Here is a 22,331-nt window from a genome sequence, read left to right as displayed (position 1 = left end):
GTTAAAGATAATATCCGATGGGCAAGTCATCTAATCCGTTTGAGTGCAGATGATCCAGTCCGGAAAGTCTCTACGGCCAATATGAATGGTATAAGAAGGAAATGTGACAGACTCTGCCTTATGCTTATGAACTGATGCATCATCATCATCAACGGCGCAACAACCGGTATCCGGTCTAGGCCTGCCTTAATAAGGAACTTCAGACATCCCGGTTTTGGGCCGAGGTCCATCAATTCGATAGCCCTAAAAGCTGTCTGGCGTCCTGGCCTACACCATCGCTCCATCTTAGGCAGGGTGTGATGCAACTCGGCGTAATACCGGGATATCTAGATTTCTCTTAGTAAGCCAAGGCCTAGATTCGACATCGGGTATTTTACTGTTGATGGTGGATATTGTAAATTGCATAGTCCGATATTGTTACAGTGTAAATAGAGAGGTTTACCCGGCTAAGTCAGTAAATTTTCATCGGGATAAACGGGCTTGGTAAGAGTATTCGTCAGCCTCAACCCAGCCTTTCAACAGCTAGAAATGAAACCAAGCCCTGCAGTTCTTTGTAAAAAAAAGGCAAGGAACGAATAATAACAAATGATTAATAAAAAGCAAGAAAGTCAAAGGAAAAGCCAACACACTCCAACAAAACCAGCTGCGAAAGTCCAGTTTTCATTTTGAACAATTTTGACTCCTTAGCGCAACTAATACCGGACATTTGCTAGGAGAATTCGCCAACTTGCTGAGTGATTCACTGAGAGAAGTTGTAATCCCCTTGCAATCTCTTTTCGCCTATAATTAACATTTTTTCTGTACTTACTCACGAATAAATAATTATATTTTTTCAATCACTGTCACTGCACTGGCGAACTTAGTAAATTGACTATTCACAAGGTAGAACTGCATTGAAAACGGACAACTAATGATCATGTTACACGAAAAATCAAATTCATTAAAACCAATTAAACAAGCGCAGTGAAATCTCAGAATATCCAACGCATAGATAAAAGCAATTACTTTACGGCTGCCGCTGCTAGTGTGCCCGCGGGGTCTCTTCACTGGCAATGGCAAGTATGTGACGGCTCCTCGATGTGGAGGAGCAGCTGTCGGATTAATTCCCACGTAACAAGGCCGATCTGATCGCGGCTGCTCTAATTGTTGTTGCTGGTGCTGCTGCTTGCTGCGGATCGTTGCAAGTGGAGGAGGTAGTGGTGGAGCCCACACCGCCCGATTCGGTTTATCAGGAAATTCCAAATGATTTCCAGACATTTGTTGCCCGTGCCCGCCGACGAATTCTTTCTCTTCTGATTCTAGCGATACGACACGTACCTCGGGCCGGATTCACTTCTACGTATTTATGTCCGAAACCCGTCCAATTGTGGCATTTTTAGGGGTAATTGGAGGGTTGCGGTGACCGCATCACAGTAAAAAATCACTCTGGAATGCACATATGAGACGCAACGCGATCAATTATGAATGAAAACATCGCTAGTGAACTAGTTTTGTGATGAAAACAAACGTCATTAAAAGAGGGAGTACAGAAACACCTTTTTTCACTCGCGTCGAAAAATTTATAATCAGAACCAGATGATTTTGACAAGTTTGCTGACGGTGAAGCTGTTTGCGGCCTTGCCCAATTGGAAAGAATCCGATCAGGTGGGTAAAGAAAGGTAGTACTAGATTTTGAATTCTTTTTGCCTTAGAATGCAGAGTGCATACAAAATGCATTTAACGACCAGAAATATTTGGGCAGTTAATGTGCTGAAAAGGTTAGGAAATGCTTTAAAATTAGACTATTTTTGGAGTGTTTTGATTCAATGCAAATTGAGTGACGTTTATCGAGAATGTAACGCATGAAATTATGTATATTTTGTAAAGGGTGTTAGGTTTCAAAAAGTCAACAGCGCATACATTGCTGTATAATACTTTATGTATAAAATCTATACTGAATATGGAAAAAAACTAAATAATATTATGTGAACGGGACAACGGCTCAAGAAAAAGAATAGGAAAGATGTTTACTTGCCTCGTGAAAGTTGCCAAAACCTTCATCGCATTAATACAGGAGCCCTGGGTCGGAAGCGACCAAACCATCAAAGGGCTCCAAAGCAAATATTTTAATTTATTCCACAGCACAGGAGACGCTGATCAGGCTAAACCTAGAGCATGTATTCTTGCGAGGGAGAGTCTGCACGCTTTCCTGTGCCCGGACCTGAGTTCCAGTGGCCTAGTTGTGGTCAAGCTGGAGCAGGTGGGGCAGAGACCGTGTATATTTCCTCGGCGTACATGGCTCACGACCGATCAGCTCCGCCAGAAGAACTACAACATCTGACGAACACCATAACAGCAAAGAAAGCCAACCTGCTGATAGGCTGCGATGCAAATGCAAGGCATACGCTTTGCGGCAGCTCCGAAATCAACAAAAGAGGTGAGTCATTCTTTGATTTTATTATTACTTCAAACCGATCGGTGTGTAACAGGGGCAGTACACCAACCTTTCATTTCCCCTGCTCGGAGAACTGTGACGGTTGGGAGGAGGTCCTTGATATCACCCTACTAACCGACAACGGGATTCTTAGGGTGGAGGACTGGAGAGTGTTTGACCAGAGATCCTTCTCCGACCACAGTTGGATACTCTTCAGTCTAGATCTCGCCGCAGAGGTCTCCAAGCCCTTTAGAGACTGGATCGACTGGAGAGAGTTTGGTCAGGTAATTAAGAACAAACTCTCCGGTGCGCAAATTGGTAGGATTGGCACGACAGACGAACTGGAGTCAAAGGTCGGGGCTCTGCAGAAGGCATTTGATACCGCCTTCAAAGTCTCGTGCCCTGCTAAGTACAGTAAAAAGTCTCTGCCACCGTGCTGGAATAAACATCTCTCTAGTCTCAGGAAGCTGACCAGAGAAATCTTCAACATCTGCTACAGGCAAAAATACTGGCAGCCATACAAGGACTGCCTAAAGAAGTACAAGTCGGCCAGCAGGACCGCCAAGAGGCGGTCTTGGCTAGACTATTGTCAGAATACTGAAAGCACTAGTGAATCCGCGAGGCCCAGTAAGATTCTGTCCAAGGAACATAAGAGGCCCTCCCTCCCTAAAAAGTCGGAAGGCTCCTGCACGGAATCTTCTAGCGAAACCTTGGAGCTGCTGGTGCAAACGCACTTTCCCTCCAGTGAGGAGGACTGTGAGTCAGAACCTCGCTTGAAGGGTTTGCGGCAACCCCAGCTGTGTGAGACTATCAAATCGGTAATTACCGGGGATAGGATCGGCTAGGCTATAAACAGCTTCTCCGCATACAAATCTCCAGGCCCAGATGGCATAATGCCAGTCATGCTACAGAAGCAGCAGGAAAGGGTTGTGCCGTGGCTTGCTGAGATTTACCGGAGCTGCATCACTTTAGGATACGTACCGCAGTCCTGGGGGCGCGCACGGGTGGTTTTCATACCGAAAGCGGGCAGGCGCGGTCATGAGTCCGCGAAGGACTTTCGGCCAATTAGCCTGACCTCTTTCGTGCTGAAGACCCTAGAACGCGTCCTGGACATTCACTTAAGGACGATTATGGGGAGAACGCCTTTCTCTAAGTCCCAGCATGCCTACCTCAAAGGAAAATCCGCAGAAACCGCCCTCCACGAGGTAATTGGCACGGTTGAGCGGTCGCTGCAGTACAAGCAGTATACCTTGCTGCCTTCTTGGATATAGAGGGAGCTTTCAACAACGTCAGTACCAACGCCATCAAGGAAGCCTTGACCGGTATTGGATTGGAAGGGTATCTCACGCATTGGATTATATCCATGCTGAGTACCAGGATAATCCAGTCCGATCTGGGAGGCAACCACTTGACCAGAGCTGTGAACAGAGGCACGCCCCAGGGTGGTGCCATCTCACCGGTGCTCTGGTTAATAGTAATGGACAAAATTTTACGTACATTGGACAGCAGCAGGGTGAAGGTGGTGGCGTATGCCGACGACTTGGTGATATTAGTATCAGGGATGTTTCTGTCCATTATGAGCGACATTATGGAAGGAGCGTTGCGAAAGGTGTGCCTGTGGGCCGCAAGATGCGGACTCAGTATAAACCCAACCACAACGCAACTGATGCTATTCACCACCAAGACAAGGATACCTGAATTCCATCTACCATGGCTGAATGAACAAAGATTGGTTCTTTCCTCTAATGTAAAGTATCTGCGTGTAATCCTGGATCCTAAGCTAAATTGGAGATTGAACATAGAACTGAGGATTAAGAAGGCCTGTATAACCTTCTATGCCTGTAAGAGAACCTTTGCGAAGAAATGGGGTCTCCGGCCGAGGATGGTTCTCTGGATGTACACCGCTGTAGTGCGTCCGATCCTGACGTACGGCTCTATTGTATGGTGGCAGGCTTTGAAGAAGAAATACAATAGAACGAAGCTTAATAGGATTCAAAGAACCGCGTGTGCAGGTGCTACGGGGGCTCTGCGGTCCTGCCCGGCAGATGTTCTCAATGTGCTCCTGCATCTCCTCCCCTTAGACCTCCACATCAAATATGTTGCAGCGTGCAGTGCCGTCAGACTACGTGAGTCCGGATGCTGGACACCGAAGTCCTACGGCCACAGCAACATCCTAGATGAAATACCTCGAGAAATCTGGGCATCCCCCACGGACTATGTCACACGCAAGCTTAACTTCACGAGAAACTTTGCTGTGGACCTTCCAACCAAGGCAAAGTGGAAGATCGGCGGCGTGTTGCAAGACTATGACACGGTATTCTTGACGGACGGATCAAAGATGGCCTATGGAGACGGCGCGTGGGTTTTCTCGAATACACGTGGTGTATCCAAGTCGTACGGTCTCCCAGGTTTCACCAGTTTATTCCAGGCGGAAGTACTGGCGATATTGGAAGTCTGTCGATGGCTGGAGCGTGATTCGAGCCTCAAGCGTAACATAGCCATTCTGACCGACAGCCAAGCGGCCATCAAGGCCTGGTACTCAACGACGACATCTTCCCGGCTGGTTCGGCAGTGCAGAGACGCGCTCAACCATCTGGGCGGCACGCTCAAGATCACTCTCCTCTGGGTTCCCGGGCTTAGGAACATAGAGGGGAATGAGCGGGCTGACGGATTGGCCAGGCAAGGCTCTGCTCTTGGCGGTCCCTCGGGGAATACAGTCGGTGTTCCGCTGGCGGCTGTCGGGGGCCGAGTCTACTCGCACTACCTAGCAGCCGCGGGCCTGAGATGGCGAAGGCTTACAAGCCCTATCATGCGTCCTCTTTAACCTGGCCCTGGAGAAAGTGATCCGTGATGCTGAGGTAAATGCAAGAGGTACGATCTTCTTTAAATCCACCCAACTACTGGCCTATGCTGACGATATCGATATCATGGGAAGAACAACCAGAGACGTACAAACTGTCTTCATCCAGATCGAGCAGGCGGCGCGAGATCTTGGGTTGCACATGAATGAAGGCAAGACAAAATATATGATGGCAACGTCAGCACCAAAAACCAACTAACCAACAACATCAAACCGCACTGGTCAAACGGGAAGAATAAAGATAGGAGACTACAACTTTGAGGCCGTTGATAATTTCTTCTATCTAGGGTCGTAAATCACAGCCGATAACAGCTATGACGATGAAATCCGCGCACGGTGGTTGTCAGCCAACAGAGCCTATTTCAGCTTTCAAAAACTGCTTCGTTCGAAACGTCTCACCATAGGGTCAAAGTTTTTATTTTACAAGATTATGATCTCGCCCGCAAGAAAAATTGCGAACTTTTGGCTGCGTTCGTGAGAAGAAACACCCGAAGAATTTTTGGACCTCTACATGAGGATGGACCATACCGTAGCATAATAACGAAATCTATGAGCGATACCATGCCCATCAGGTTGTGGATAAAATCCGGCTCAATAGGCTGCGGTGGGCGGGTTACTTAATCCATATGGATGAGGATGATCCAGCCCGGAAAGTCTATAAGGGCAATATCTATGGTAGAAAAAGAAGACGAGGCAGATCCTGCATGAGCTGGTGCGATGGCGTAGATCAGGATGCCAGACAGCTTTTAGGGATATCGAATTTTCGGAACTTGGTGCAAAACCGGGTTGGCTGGAGTTCCTTGCGAAGGCGGGTCTAGATCGGATATCGGTTGTTGGGCCATTGATGATGAAAGCATTATGCCTCTCTGTTCGTGTATTTCGCCGGCGACATTACACTGCAGCCAGAAGTGGGATGTTCCAACGTCTCTAACGTCGAACCACACATCCTCCGCTGGTCGTTCTCCACCTCCTTTTTCATTATGAGCTTTTATAAGCTCCGGTGGCGTCTTTACCGCGCATTGCCTTCGACTTCCATTCATCGATTCGCTCTTGGTCAGACTTCATCCCACTCAGAAGATTGAAAGATCGTTCCTTCTAGTTAAGTAGAGTTAGTCCACAGTTTGCCTTACAGACAACCGACCTGGCAGTGATGTTGTGCCACCATATCAATCACGCCCCTTCTTCCGATGTCACGAGGTAGGTTCATCCGCTCCACGACGGACTTTGGATGATGCATTCGGAATTTGGACATAGTTGCTCGTATCCGCCGCTGGACGTTTTCCAGGTCGATTTTCGTCCACGGCAATATTGGGAATGCATGAGCCAGTGAAGGGATAGCGTATGCCTTCAATGCGTTTATCTTATTCTTCCCCGAGAGATGCGATTTCAGTACCAGCATGAGGTTCCTGATGACCGTTGCGGATGGCTTGGATTTGACACTTGTCTAATCCAAACTCTATCCGAATATCACGGCTGAACATGTCTACTACTCGCAACAGACTTCTATGGTGTTTGTCAATATCAGCATACAGCTTGATGTCATCTAAATACATCAATTGTGTCAGTGCGCACTTAGCACGTAGCACGTCCTACCCCTCGGCGGCAAGCGACAACAATCTGCCTGACACCCCAACAACGAATAAAAGGGGAAGGAAAGAGAGCTGGAAACTAGCAAAAGAGGTATGCAGAAGCTAGGCTAAGATGGGCAGTGGGAACTTTTCAACCAATGAAATCTCCCGGAGTAGACGGCATTTTCCCAGCACTTATCCAGAGAGGCCTAGGAATTATCTGAGAGTCTCTTCTGAGGGTGGTAAGGGGGAGCATAGCACTGGATTACATACCAAGGGCATGGAGAAGGGCAAAAGTGGTGTTTATTCCGAAAGCGGGTAAAAAGGATCCTTTTCACACTAAATCTTTCAGACCAATCTGCCTAACATCTTTCGTACTCAAAACGGTGGAGAAGGTCATAGACAACTATATTAGAACTAACGTTCTAAAGCGTAATCCCCTACATCACTGTCAACACGCTTACCAGGCAGGACGGTCAACTAAAACTGCTCTGTATCAGCTGACAGAGGTACTACGGGACGCCATAGAAACAAAAGAAATTGCGATGTGCGCCTTTTTGGATATCGAAGGAGCATTCGACAACACATCGCACACAGAGATACAGGATGCCCTGAGCCGCAAAAGAGCGGGAAATACCCTGGCACTCTGGATGGGCAAAATGCTAGAAAGCAGACAAAAAGAGGTACAAACAGGTACAAATTCTATTATCATGAACACCACTCAAGGCTGTCCACAGGGTGGAGTACTATCGTCGCTGATGTGGAGTATGGTAGTGGATGAACTTCTGGACGTGTTAACTAATGCTGGAATACAAGTCCAGGGCTACGCGGACGACATTGTTTTAATCTGTAGGGGCAAATACGAAGATACCCTATGTGATAGAATCCAAACTGGATTAAGGGTTACTAGCGCCTGGTGCAGGAAGGTGGGACTGCGGATCAACCCAACCAAAACCACCATACTACCATTCACTAGGAGGCGTAAGCTGGATCACCTGAAAGCCATAACATTACATGATATGAAGGTGAAACGAGAAACAGAGGTCAAATATTTGGGAATCACGCTAGACCAAAAATTACTCTGGAAGACACATGTCGGAAACACTTGTCGGAAAGCCACGAGGGCTCTGATGACTTGCAGATCCATAGCAGGAAAAAAATGGGGTTGCAGCCTGAAGATACTACTTTGGATATATACTGCAATAGTAAGGCCAATGATTACCTATGGAGAAGTAATCTGGGCACAAAGAACCCAACTCAGCACACAAGCTAGGGAATTACATAAGCTCCAAAGGCTGGCTTGCGTGTGTATCAGTGGGGCAATGAGGACATGCCAAACGGTATCCCTGGAGGTCCTTCTGGGATTAACCCCTCTCCATCTGCACATACAGATGCAGGCAAGGAGATCAATATTCAGGATGGCCGGTAGTATGAGTGAGGCGGGGAGCTGCCTAAATCGAAGGAAGATTGATATCCTTTCTAGGCGGTATCCCGAATTACTGATACCGAGGGACAACATGACAACGAGGTTTCACTTCGATAAGAAGTTTGAAACACGTTGGAGTAACAAGGCAAACTGGGAGAGCGTGGCTGCGACATACGGCCTAAACCAGCAACTGATTACTTGGTACACTGACGGATCCCTCACAGCAGAGGGAGCGGGTGCCGGTGTCATTGGTCCAAGGAAAATGTACTTTGAGCCAATGGGCAGGTACACTAGCATATTCCAGGCGGAAATTTACGCCATAGACAAATGTGCCTCCTTTAATCTGCAAAGGAACTACAGGGGGCAGAACATAGCTATTCTCACTGATAGCCAAGCAGCGATCAATGCACTTAGGTCGAGCCAGGTGAACTCTAAACTGGTATGGGAATGCCTTGAGAGACTAAATACACTCGGCTCGTCCAGCAAGGTCTGGATACTTTGGGTTCCAGGCCATGCTGGGTTGGAAGGCAACGAGGCAGCGGATGAACTAGCCAAGAAGGGAGCAGGGATGCCTTTACACGGGCCAGAACCCTTCTGTGGAATCGGAAACGGTTTCATGGCTATGAACCTAAGAAACGAAGAGAAACGGTTGAGGGGACTATATTGGGCGGGCCTACCAGGGATGGAGCAGTCCAGGGTGCTTATTGGGGGATACGAACCCATGCGCACAAAGGATTGCTTAAACCTCACCAAAAAGAACCTGCGAATCATAGTGGGAATTCTCACTGATCATTGTCGGCTGAACTATCACCTAGGGAAGCTAGGGATATCTACGGACACTGCCTGCAGGTTTTGTGAGGGGAAGGACGAAACCTCTATGCACGTCCTGGGACAGTGTCCGGCACTTGTGCAAAGTAGGTCGATACATCTGGGAGAACAGTTAATACCAGATGCAAAGCTGAAACATCTGGAAGTGGGGATCATACTAAAGTTCCTAACGGTTACAGGCCTCCTTGAGATAATATGATCAATAGTTACACTATAACCAGTAAAAGGGGCACAATAGTTCTTCTAGGACGCGGTTCGACTTTCCCTTAACAGAATAATAATAATGCGGGACGCTGTCAAAATCCTTCGCATAATCTATATAGCAACTAAAGAAGTTTCTTTGGCCTCTAGTTAGCTGTCCTGTAACTACCGAGTCGATAATGAGTTGCTGTTTGCAACCCCTTGAACCGACTCGGCAGCTCTTCTGCTCTTTGGACAGGAAGGTCTCGGGGTGCGCATTGACCCTTCCACTAATAATGGGGGTTATGAATTTGTAAAGGGTTGGTAAGTAGGTGATCGATCTTGTGTTCGCGGGGTCCTGCATCGTGTCCTTTTTTTGTCCCTAAAAAGGTAATTATTATTATTAATAAAGTACAGACATCTTAAGAATTTAACTCTCGTGTTTTTTTTTATATTTCAGTTATTAAAAGGTCTTGTAATTTCGGTGTATATTTATTTTAAAAAAAAGCAAGTCAACTATAAATTTTAGAATTATTATTCAAAATTGTGAGATGCAAGTTTCACTGAATTCAAACACGATAATTGAAGGTTACACTTCTTACGACTTTCTTAGCCATTGTTTCGCATTGAAAGAATCATATCCGAAAGTTTTACCAAATCTAAAATAAAATTTTCGAAATAATACAAACTCAGAATGTCCTTATTATTACAAATATACAAAAAATTGCAGTCCTAGCAGTTTTTAGTAACCATGAATATTCAACCACAAACCTAAAATCAGATCCAGGAACATGGCCGGCATAATTGGGTATTAAACCAGAATCTTTCTTGTAAATATCGAAAATGGCACTTCTTTCTTTAGCAAATGCGTCATTTGGACTACCAGGTTGGTATTTACACAATTCTAGCTCTTAAATATATAAAGATTATACGTATTACTACTATTGGTAGTATAAAGGAATCAAAAGAAAATATTTTCTACGTACCTATTTTCCTTTCGTCTGGAGTTGCCTCCGAAACTTTGAACTCCTTGAACATGTCTCTCGTTTTATAAATGCGACGGTGACAACTCAGGTCTACATTACATTGTTTCTGTGGAAAAGATACAGGGAAATCTGAGAATATATTTCTTTTTATCGAGATATTATTTTCTCAAACCGGTTTAACCACGCTTGAACTTTTATTAAGGGTCTCTATCCGTTTTGCTAAGCGCTCTTCCAGCAATTCGTCTCTGATTTGCTTCTGTCGGGAAGCAACTGATTCCTGAAATTGCGATGACAATTTACTTCCAAGTTGGTTGTTTAAAAAGGACGAAAACTCTTCAGCTTTTGGAGCACTACGATGCGTATAGTTTGGTTCACGTTCATGTGCTACGACGAAGTCGATCTCCTTTAAAGTTAGCCCGTGTTCCTTTTCGTCCAAGTGATCCTCGTTTTTAACTTTTTCTAATTGAGCTGGTTTGCACTCGAGATAACGTTGATGGGGTCTTCCTTGCTTGTTTTGAATTAAATCATATTTGGGGCAATGTCCAGTATAACTACAATGAACTGCTTAAGATTATACTTATGATAACTGTAAGAAGCTTACCCTGGTATGTAATGGGGTTGAGGTGGGTAAACTCTTGGTCGCATTGTACAACAGAGAAGAACCTAAATCACACTTCAGAATAATGCAATATTTTTGAATTGTCAGGGATTATAGGCTACCTTTGATAAATTTTTATATAACTGAACAATATAATAACTAAATGAATAAAAATGGGGTGCGTTTGAAGGGGAAATCACACCCAAATAGTGAAAGGTATGATTTTGAGTGGAGGGGGGAGGGGGCGAAGGGCATGTGCAAGGTTTTTTTCCGAATATAATCGTGTGGGATATCAAACGAAAGATCTCGATTAGTGCTTTACAGAACAGATACAAGATCGGTTCCAAGGCAGGAGGAGGAGAAGGAACTTATTTAGTTAGTTAGTTTAGTCACAGCTCCAAGCACTCAGATCTTTGTTAGGCCCATTGTACTATCGCCGAAGATCGTCTATTCATCGGCCTCTCGCCTACGGCGTTCACAGGCTTTCGCGAATTTGAGAACATTCTCTAAAGAAGAAATCCTTATCAAGATATCTTCGTCTGAGGCCTGAAGAGGCTGGACAGCTGCATACGAAGTGCATGGTCGCCTTTTCCGCCTCCTCACCGAAACCACCACTCCGATTTTCTTAATGTGGTAGTTTAAAGAGTAGTGTCCCATCAAGAGCTCTACTAGGATTTTCATGTCCCACTTCTTAAGGAATAACAAAAATTTCGGTATAACCGCCCTGGGTTCCTTCATAAAGACTTTCGCCTGCCGACAGCGGTTCAAATGTCTCCATGCGGTTGCGTGAGTCCTTGTCATTGCCCCCTTCAGAGTAGGCTTGACAGTAGATGACCAGATGCTAAAAGCTGGTTCTGGCCCCACGATTGTGGACCCAGAACCTTAGCGAGCGAGTCTGTCAGCTTCCTTATTACCAACGATGTTTGAGTGCTCTGTCACCCACATCAGGAATATTTCGTTCAGTCGGCGAAGTTTCAGCGGCGCCTGGTGTCAACTAGGTTGATATGTCGTTGCTGTTTATTGTTGCCCGACTGTCAGAACAGATCTAAAAGGTGCGAACCCTCCATTTTCGCCTCAAATATGCTGCTGACTATAAAATGGCATATATCTTCGCCTGGAATATGGTGGTTATTTCTCCGAGAGGTCGAGCCAGTTCCATAATCGGATTTCCCAAGAACACCTCTGCGTCCGATAAGTTTCCATGGCTGACCTGTCGGTGAAGATTATTAAATCTGTAATCCCAAAAAACTCGTGACCATTTATCGACCATTCTTGTCTTTTGGTGATTACGGCGGAGTATGTCTTTTCAAGACGAATCTGGAAACCATGTTACTGGTGGGCATCAGAGCCACCTGATGTTTGTTAAGAAACTTCCAGATGGACGCATGACCCTATAATTGCCTTTTTATGCGCCAATAGTATCAAGTCTATATGTGTCGATAGCTGCTTTTCTTTTCACCTCCAACTGGTTTGGGGTAAATTTAGATTAGGTTCGAGTGCCGCGGTCGGCATGCACACATCAAAATGGTTTTTTTTATGGATGTATACATCCAATGAATCCATTTTGGCACCAGAGAAATCTGCAGGATTTCTGGTATTGTTCCTGGATATGGTGCTTCTACTTTGGCTGGGAGTCGAACTGTACTCTTAAATATTTGACTATTTGTACCTGCTGGATTTGGGCCCCTACTAAGCGTGTTGTTACCCCACCTAACGTTCCTAGTGAATATAACTAATCCAGTCTTCCTAGCGTTCACCGTGAGTCCATTATGGACACACCAACTGAGGATTACATGCAGTGTTGCATTCAGCCGATCACATACTGTGCCCGCAAATTTGCCGATAATTATTACGGTTAGATCGTCCACCAATCGTTGTGTGAAGATCTTTGTGTTTCCAGTAGCCATAGCATGGTGTCTATAACTAGGAGTCATAACAGAGAAGAGTGAACCCCTCTCGATCCTATGGCGTGGGCATTAACAAACGACGAACTTATGACACTCCCTCCGTAGGTCGGCAATTTCTACCGTCCACCAGTACATAGAAGACTTGTCGCGCCTGGGGCCCCTCCGGGGCATGGAAACCTCACATGCCGTCGTTATCAGGTTCATCACTGAGTTTACGACGGTGTTAGCTACGACACTACCACCCCCGGAGTGCCCTCCAGCGCGGCCCTGGTTGCTGCAAAAGCTTCGACGAATTTCCCGATGTTAACCCTCGCGACATTTCATAGGCAGGGGAAGCGTTGCGTTGGTGTTCGCCGGCAAGTAGCGTCAACCACTTCGAACGCAATGTACTGGTGATTACTTGCCGAGAAGTCTTATAGGACTCGCCACCCGTCCACCGTAATGCCAAGGATTCCGACGCAAAAGTGATGTCAGGAATACTTCATTCACAGCCTGGGCGCCGAAACGTTGGCGTCAATTCGGTGTTTAAAACTACGAGCCCGGTTCTCACCGCAGAGAGAGCCCTGGCATTAAAAACACCGCCTACCAGGATTCGTACCTCCGTGCTCGAAACGGCGTCTTTTGGCGCATCAAGCCGTCGCCGGAAGTCCGGCATCGTCTCGTTCGACGTCAGGTAAACACTAAAAAACGTTATCCCTAAACACCGGATCCAGACAAACCCGTTCCCCCGGCCTTCGGCAAGAACACGAAGTCGAACGTCGTCTCGAACCCAGATGGCAGCGGTGCCCGATAAGTCGAGATGCCATGAGGACGGGTCCTTGTTTTTGTATTGCTCGCTAATTAGCACTAGATCAGCATTTACTTCCGCAGCGAACTGTGCTAGCAACTGGTGAGCGGTTACACTCCGGTACATGTTAATTTGCAAAATGCGGATCATGCCGTACACACCCTAGCCCTCTCCAATTCCGCCCTGAAGATCGGGCACCGTGCCAAGCCCGCAGTGTGTGCGATGCTCTCAGCAGGCGTGCCACGATCCATGCAGAGAACTCAACTCTCACTTTCATTGCAGGTCTTCGCTTGATGATCCACTTAGCCGCATCTTCGGCATGCTGTCCTCCTGTCCAGACCCTTGCAAGCTGCTGACGTGTGTCCACAGTCCAGACACCTGTAGCACTTGGTGGAGACTATCCGCATTCGCACCCTGCATACTACCCATCCGATTTTGATTCTCCCGCTGCTAAGGAGTTTCCTTGCATATTGCTCGGGGACTTCCACCACGGCGAGATTTTAGCCTCGAGCATTTACAGAGGTGATACCTACTCGGACATTGGTTACCTCTGAACATTCACGCTTTAGCGTCTCCTCTACTTCGACCTTTTCTGTGAGGCAGTCAAGATCCTGGATTTTTAGAGAGCACATGGGCTCTAGGTTGGAACAAGAGCCTTCTCCCCCAATAGCCCGTTGACCGTTGTTGTTTTTTTTCTTCCTTCTTTGCCTTCTTTTTTTGGGCCCTGGAAACTACTTCGATAAAGTCTCTTTTGGGCACGTCGTCCTCTTTCCGCTGTTTCCCCAGTTCGCTTTGCAGTAGGCTATCTGCGGTCCGTTTGACGCAAGCAGCGTTCTCAGCGAGGAGTGCGGCTGTTTCTGCTCTCCAATCGTCTTCCGCTGCTCTGCACGTTCATCTATAGAAGGAGATGTGGTCCAATAGTTCTTCCAGTTCCATTAACCCGTTTTTGACACCTTTGCTGACGTTCCTCTGGAGGAACGTTGCCGACCGCATACGCTTCACCACTGCTGCGCATTTCCTGATGGGCCTTTCCTCTTCGCCTCTAGCGAGGACGGTCGACTGCACTTGCACTCGGTTTGTATCCGAATCCATCTGCTCAGGACTAGCGATCCTGACTGAGCTTACTTCCGGAACAAGGGCACTACAAGGTATTGGAGTTGCTACCTCGGCACGGTCAGTCGCGCCCCCTGATGAGGCTTCCTCTTGATTTGGGCGCCCCGATGTCACATCGGATATGTCAACCCTCGCTGCCTCTTTCACTGATCGCTGCGGTGAACGACGCATTTTTCATCATCATCAACAACGGCGCAACAACCGGTATCCGGTCTAGGCCTGCCTTAATAAGGAACTCCAGACATCCCGGTTTTGTGCCTAGGTCTACCAATTCGATATCCCTAAAAGGTGTCTGGCGTCCTGACCTACGCCATTGCTCCATCTTAGGCAGGGTCTGCCTCGTCTTCTTTCTCTATCTTAGGTATTGCCCTTATAGACTTTTCGGGTGGGATCATCTTCATCCATACGGATTAAGTGACCCGCCCACCGTAATCTATTGAGCCGGATTTTATCCACAACGGGACGGTCATGGTATCGCTCATAGATTTCGTCGTTATGTAGGCTACGGAATCGTCCATCCTCATGTAGTGGGCCAAAAATTCTTCAGAGGATTCTGCTCGCGAACGCGGCCAATTTTTCTTGCTAAGAACCCAAGTTTCCGAGGAATTCATGAGGACTGTCAAGATCATTGCCTTGTACAGTAAGAGCTTTGACCCTTGAGACGTTTCGAGCGGAACAGACTTTGTAAGCTGAAATAGGTTCTGTTGGCTGACAACAGCCGTGCGCGGATTTCATCATCGTAGCTGTTATTGGTTGTGATTTTCGACCCTAGATAGGAGAAATTGCCAACGGTCTCAAAGTTGTATTCTCCTATCCTTATTCTGCTTTGTTTCACCAGTGCGGTTTGATGTTGTTGGTTGATTTGTCTTCGGTGCTGACGTTGCCACCATATACTTTGTCTTGCCTTCACATCAGCCCAAGATCTCGCGCCAATCAGCGCCTGCTCGATCTGGATGAAGGCAGTTTGTACGTCTCGGGTTGTTCTTCCCATGATGTCGACATTGTCAGGATAGGCCAGTAGTTGGGTGGACTTAAAGAGGATCGTACCTCTTGCATTTACCTCAGCATCATGGATCAATTTCTCGAGGGCCAGGTTAAAGAGGACGGATGATAGGGCATCCCCTTGGCGTAGACCGTTGTTGATGTCGAATAGTCTTGAGAGTGATCCTGCTGCTTTTATCTGGCCTCGCACATTGGTCAGGGTCAGCCTAGTCAGTCTTATTAATTTCGTTGGGATACCGAATTTTCTCATGGCGTGTACAGGCTATGCTATCATAGGCGGATTTAAAGTCGATGAATAGACGGTGCAACTGTTGTCCATATTCCAACAGTTTTTCCATCGCTTGCCGCACAGAGAGCAAATATGATCTGTTGCTGATTTGAGAATGAGCATCGAGGTGTATAAGGCTTCATCCTGCTGACTTGTTGGTAAAACTTGTGCGCCTGGTACGGTTGCTCCCTGTACTTTTTTAGTTCACAGACTTGTTGGTTCTCCCAGGCTTCTTTTTCCGTCTGTGAAGTCGCTTCTCCGCTCGACGGAGTTCGTGATAAGTCTCTGCGCGTACCCGCGTTCTTTGAGAGGGAAATGGATGCCGCAATAACCGCAGTCAACAGAGGTCCTGGAGATGAAGCATCAACAAATGATCTTCACAATCACCTGAAGAAAGTTATCATTGATACGGCCACAAACATACTTGGCCTCAGCTGCAAAAGGAGTCGGAACGGCTGGTTTGACGATGAATGTAATCTAGCTATGGAACGGAAGAATGCCACATACCGAGTAATGTTGCATTCTCAAAGAACGCGTTTTACTGTTCCCACTATAAAATGTAGGAAGATGAGACCATCGTTTGATGAACCATATATTCATAAGTACAAGGTCATGAGAGCCCGCAAAATCGATTATATGCTCGCTACCCTCATTGCGCGCTTCAAACCTCTTTCCCCCATGGCACCTGTTATCGTCTGCCATTTAACCCACATGACCAATAAGGTCGCCGACAATGATGATATAATCCTCAGCAGGCGCATGACAAGTCTTTTCATCGAGAAGTTACCAGAAGGCATTTTTCTCGGCATCAGGTCGACCTGTGTGTGGGGCGTATGCGATAAAGAAGTTGATAGTGCGATCAGCTGATATAATGGTGAGCTTCATCAACCGATCACCAAATCGTTCGACCTCTTTAATGGCACCACGGAAACCCTCTGAGATGGCAATGCCAACACCATATTGAGTGTGTTGGGCTACCAAAATAGAGAAGTTTGTAGCCTTTTTTCCCGCGTTCGCGTTCAATTTCGCAGCTTTTAGCACCAGTCCATCGGGTTTCTCGGAGAGTGGAGATATCAATGTGCCTTTTCCAAAGGGCTCTTGCGAGTTCCTCCAGTTAGGGTACCAACATTTAGCGTGCAGACACGTATTTGTTTTGTTTGTTTTGTTCGGACTAACTTGCTTACGTCTTGACGCCGTCCATGCGTCAAGAACCCTTGCTTATTTCTCGACAGGACCGGGGCCCGTCTTGCCGCGTCGATTGAGGTGGATGCCCTAGCATTTTTCCGAGGCTTGTGACTCAATCCGATCATCATGTTTGTAACGACATTGTATGCATGTTCTTGGTCGACATGTCGCTGGACCTGTCAGCAAAAGGGATGAGGTAGGATTTAGCATAGTGGAATAACTCCAACTATACTCTACTTATCTCTTTCCCTGATCTCAGCATTTAATTTTTGTTTTACTGAGGATAGTACAAAGTACGTTGCTTCAAACCCTCCTCCTTTACCTGGGCTTGGGACCAGCATACTATGGTAATAGCATGGCGGAGTTCCCTCTCGCCGAGTGGCTACAACTAAATTCGGTGGGATCCGGGTGTCGTTTCCTGCGAAGTATCCTGATGCGACGACTATCTGAGTTTTTTCCCTGACTTCTAGTGAGACTTAGACAGCCACGGGGTCTCCAGTTAACAACTCTTTTGAGAATTATGCAAGCTCTTGGTTTTTCACAAGAGGAATTCCAAAATACCAGCATACTTCCTCTTCGTAAACCGCGAATCTGTCAACGGTACAACCAGGATTGAGTCAGCACTATTACAGTGTTATCCTTGGAACTCGCCCTTGGAATAACTGCAGATATAGCCTTTGCATGGTGGAGGTTTACCTGGATTATTTTAGTGTCGCTCTTCTACAATTTCGGAGTATTGTCTTCCTCTTCCGACATGGCACTTTCTTGTGTTTCGCCGTCCGATTTGAGTCCTAGAAGGTCTAGGTAGTTCAGTTTCTCCTCTTCTGTGGGCAGCAAGTTCACCTCAGAACTTCTCCCTTCTTGGGTGTAGTCACCTGACTGAGTTTTGCCTCCGCCTAATTGGCCAGTTTTGTGTCGCTAGTTCATTATATGTCCTCTTTCTGTCTTTATTTTTTGTACTCATTTGAATCCCATGGGTATGTGGGTTAGGAAGTCCGCCATAGCCCACCGTAGCACGGTAAGGTCAGGCTTAGTCACTGAGGCGACCAGGTATCCGTGAGGCATTGTTCGAATGCAGTCAGTTATCCCGACTGCAAACTATCCAATGAGCACGGTTCACTTAACAACGGATTGGGGGAGGTGTTTTTCAACTCCTCGGTCTACATTCATAGCATTTTGTTAATAGTAGGGTCACCTCGTACAGGGTGTGGCCATCGCCATTCGTCGTATTTCGTAGTCTATCCTGCAGTTCACTAATAGACCCTATCGAGATGGTTAAAAGAAGGACGTCTTGATAGCCAATACCCGAAATGGGTTGTAAAGTCTCGACGATGACAACATTGCGTGAGGAGCTACTGTGGTCAATGAGCCCACGTTCGATGAAAATACATCCCATAAGGTCCTATTCTAGATATAGTATTGTAACGCACTACCCTAGGGGGATCGTGAGAGATTCACCCCAGAACTAATTTGCCTACAGCAGTTTGCCACGAGTGTGTAGGCTTTTTTGGAAACCACAGTAAAAGTTGAATGACGAAGCTAATAAACAACGAAGATGATACGAACTCACTGTGGACTATCTTCTCTACTTAAGGAACTGCTTTAGTCCTATTTGACTATGAAACTACGCACATTCAATCAACAAGAATTTTTATTCACTTTACTTTTATACACGCAATTCAATATGTCTATTTTCACGAACTAGCCTTTACTTAACCAGCGCTTGGCATCCACAGTATTATCACCGAATGTTCTTCCAACCCTGAATTTGTGGAACAGATTGGGATGATTAAATTACAAGAAGTCACTCTCGGCACAAAGAAGCTCACCTGAATATGACCCCTGGTACATGTCCAGCGTAATTTGGTATCAAGCCACTCGTTTTAGGGTAGATTTCCGTTACAGAACGAGGAGCCTTTGTGGAGCCAACATTGAATTCCTTAATGGGAGACCATTCCTGTGCCCGCTCGCGGTTATACTGGTCCATGAATTCACATAACGCATCCGTAGTTAATGGTTTGTGCGTCATTCCAATACGAGAACTAGCATGTGGGACATGACCAGCGTATCCTGAAGCAAATATGGAACACATTAAATTTTTGCAGGTATATAGTCTGCATTTACAATTGCGAGTAGCGTAGGACATGTCGAGTATTCCGCGTTCACTGAAACTGTTTAAACTATGCAACTACGATGTTATTATGAACTTAAATCCTTGATATCCAAGTTTGATCGATTAAGTAGGGAAGTTCTTGTGAACTTTGTAAAAGAAATGAATTCCATTATAGTTTGCCAACTAATAAAAGTCACGTTGGTAGTCGAGCCTCACGAGCACCATATTAGTATCGTGTAAACAAGCCAACAACAAGTCAGTAAATTATTTGCTCAGTCACGTACGTAGTTCAACAATATGTTGCTGAACAGGACGCGTGGAGGTGGGGGTAAGGCGATACTAACCTAATTTAACGTATTTGTCTGGATCGCTCTTCTGCATAAAATGTGGTGGCGTATGCTTCGAGTATGGCATGGGAGGGGGCATAGGTATCGGTAGGTCGTCTCCTATCCTTATACCTTGGCATTCAGGACGAACAGCACTTAGGGGCAGCTTATAGTCGGTTGTTTGAAGCTGAAATGGGAAGGCAGGAACTATTGGAATCCGGTAGCTAATCGTAAGTCTATGGTTACAAACGAGAAGCAATGAACTCCTTACCGATCTTTCACCCAGACTCCGTGTATAAGCTGCTTTGTCCTGGACCGCACTTCGATGCTTCAGCATCCTTGCTTGGCATCTCATTTTCTGCATATGCTTCTCAAATTCGGCGATGGAATCAATAGCTGCTATCGAATACCTGTAACCGACTTTATCACTCAAATGCGGAATGAACCCCTCGTATCCTGGAATAGTTGGATGCTTATAAATCGGATCCCCGTCTCTCTCATGATTGCGCACCAAGTCAATCTCGCGTAGTGTCGGTCTCTGAACGTGGTAGTCATCCGCATTCCTATTCGACAAGATTAACCTTTCTGCATGGGAAATACAAGGATCCACTAGAAGTTTATGGGTTTGCTTTCCATAAGTGTCTCCCACGCGATAGATATATTGGGGGCAATAGCCTGTATAGCTGGAAGGGATACAAGCGATGTGCAGGTACAGGACACACTAAAATAACACTAGTTGATAGAGGAGGCTTTACCCTGGTATGTAATGTGGATGTGGCGTTGCAATTGTTTCAATGTCACCCATATTGAACTCCTTATAATTTTCCACTAATTTAAATTTTTAACGACAAAGTTTTTCGAACGAAATTACAATACAACTGAATCCTGATCCCGCGTCCAATAACAAATACAAAATGTCGAGAGGTAGCGTCACTACTGAATTAGCATGCTTGGATTTAAGTGGGAGAACATGAAACTTAATAATGTTCACGGTTAATCGCAATATGCTACAATAAGGACGAACATATAAGGTGGGTATATCCATGGGAAGGATTGCTGCTGACTATGCAATTACTATTCAAGTGTTCTCGTTGGAAGGTAGTAAGCAGCTGGTAGTTAACTTCCTCGTTTAATTTTGTTCTGGGCAAACTTACTTGCTTACTGTCGAGGATTTCCTTATTAATTCTTCGTTCTCCTTTAGCGGTTTCCTCGTAGTATGCCAGGCGAATGAAAGGGAGTATTCAAGGCCTTTAGTTCTGTAATTATCAACTCGTACCTGTTCACAGTGGATATGTGAAGAATGCTTCCTTATGAGTGAGTAAATGGGTATAGCTAACAATTTATGGGTGTTACAATTGTGAAGGCGAATATTAACGGGTGGTAGTATGTATAATAGTTCAACTTATTTCTTCTAGAGATTGCTATAATGTGAGGTTTCACTCCTATGGTTTCCGCCACATCCTGTTTCTGAAGCTCAATTGAGTTTACATAATTGCAAAAGTTAGTACTTGGGCCACACCGTTCTCCAAACTATATCTGCTCAGTTACAGGGCTTTTTTTAAGCTACCACTGGTGCGAGATTATACGTGTGGGTCCTTGGGGTTTTTCATCTGAAGACTACCAGAGTGGGCAAGAGCGCAGACGCCAAGCAACATACGGAAGAAATTGTACAGCAACCGTCAGCCGGCGGGCCACGTACTGCGAAGCCCTTCCGCGACGTGGCCAGGAGTCACTTACGTGTGGCGCTGGCGGATGGCAATTCTGTTAGTGGCAAACTAACGTTGGAGGTGTGGACCAGTATGGAGACTAGGCTGTCGGGCATGGTCTATGAACATCTCGTGGAGACCGGAGGCAAGCACCCGGGACTCACTCCCCACTTTGATTCATCTCAGGTGGTCCGTGGGTTCCACGTAATAGCTTACATGGACCAGTTCTCTAAGGACTTTCTCGGTTCGTGTGTCGCTAAGATCAGCGACGCCTGGGAGGGCGTTAAGCTCAAGATTATCCCTTACGATGAGATTCCCAGGAGACCGGTCGCTCGCATCTGGTTGCCGAAGATCCGCATGGAGAAGGACAAGCTCGTCCATTTCCTGCGCCTTCACAACCCGGGGATTCCCATGGACGACTGCAGCACTCGAAGTGCGCCTCGGCTAATCTGCTCGTCTTCCTCTTAGAGGAAGACATTGACATCGCATTAATACAGGAGCCCTGGGTCGGAAGCGACCGAACCATCAAAGGGCTCCAAAGCAAATATTTTAATTTATTCCACAGCACAGGAGACGCTGATCAGGATAGACCTAGAGCATGTATTCTTGCGAGGAAGAGTCTGCACGTTTTCCTGTGCCCGGACCTAAGTTCCAGTGACCTAGTTGTGGTCAAGCTGGAGCAGGTGGGGGCAGAGAACGTGTATATTTCCTCGGCGTACATGGCTCATGACCGATCAGCTCCGCCAGAAGAACTACAACATCTGACGAACACCATAACAGCAAAGAAAGCCAACCTGCTGATAGGCTGCGACGCAAATGCAAGGCATACGCTTTGGGGCAGCTCCGAAATCAACGAAAGAGGTGAGTCATTCTTTGATTTTATTATTACTTCAAATCTATCGGTGTGTAACAGGGGCAGTACACCAACCTTTCATTTCCCCTGCTCGGAGAACTGTGACGGTTGGGAGGAGGTCCTTGATATCACCCTAATAACAGACAACGGGATTCTTAGGGTGGGGGACTGGAGAGTGTCTGACCAGAGATCCTTCTCTGACCACAGTTGGA

General features: G+C 46.3%; 3 protein-coding genes across 5 annotated transcripts in view; all 3 read right to left on the bottom strand.

Annotated features, from left to right (window-relative positions):
* Positions 1-1,599, bottom strand: part of LOC119649614 (D-glucuronyl C5-epimerase B) — a 51,373-nt gene extending 49,774 nt beyond the window's left edge. Inside the window, exon 1 of one of the 3 annotated variants that reach the window (XM_038051847.1) lies at positions 1,006-1,599. In XM_038051847.1, the coding sequence (XP_037907775.1) occupies positions 1,006-1,257 (252 nt within the window). In that variant the 5' untranslated portion in view covers positions 1,258-1,599. Of the gene's footprint in view, positions 1-808; positions 960-1,005 lie in introns of those variants that run through there. The other 2 variants (XM_038051838.1, XM_038051865.1) reach the window with 2 other exon arrangements.
* An 8,149-nt stretch (positions 1,600-9,748) lies between these two features.
* On the bottom strand, positions 9,749-10,997 carry LOC119661150. Its single transcript, XM_038070362.1, has 5 exons — positions 10,863-10,997; positions 10,434-10,812; positions 10,262-10,367; positions 10,047-10,185; positions 9,749-9,934 (listed from the first exon to the last, which is right to left on the bottom strand). The coding sequence occupies exons 1-5, from the start codon at positions 10,904-10,906 to the stop codon at positions 9,874-9,876; spliced, it is 729 nt and encodes a 242-aa protein (XP_037926290.1). The 5' UTR covers positions 10,907-10,997; the 3' UTR covers positions 9,749-9,873.
* Positions 10,998-18,754: 7,757 nt separating this feature from the next.
* Positions 18,755-20,499, bottom strand: LOC119661149 (UPF0605 protein CG18335). The gene is made up of 5 exons (XM_038070361.1): positions 20,316-20,499; positions 19,832-20,243; positions 19,579-19,747; positions 18,951-19,191; positions 18,755-18,883 (listed from the first exon to the last, which is right to left on the bottom strand). The coding sequence occupies exons 1-5, from the start codon at positions 20,363-20,365 to the stop codon at positions 18,823-18,825; spliced, it is 933 nt and encodes a 310-aa protein (XP_037926289.1). The 5' UTR covers positions 20,366-20,499; the 3' UTR covers positions 18,755-18,822.
* Between the last annotated feature and the right edge of the window lie 1,832 nt (positions 20,500-22,331).

Source organism: Hermetia illucens, chromosome 1 (genome assembly GCF_905115235.1).
Source record: "Hermetia illucens chromosome 1, iHerIll2.2.curated.20191125, whole genome shotgun sequence".
Taxonomy (NCBI): Eukaryota; Metazoa; Arthropoda; class Insecta; order Diptera; family Stratiomyidae; genus Hermetia; species Hermetia illucens.
Note: the sequence above shows the minus strand (reverse complement) of the source record. Positions and strands in the feature narration are given on the sequence as shown.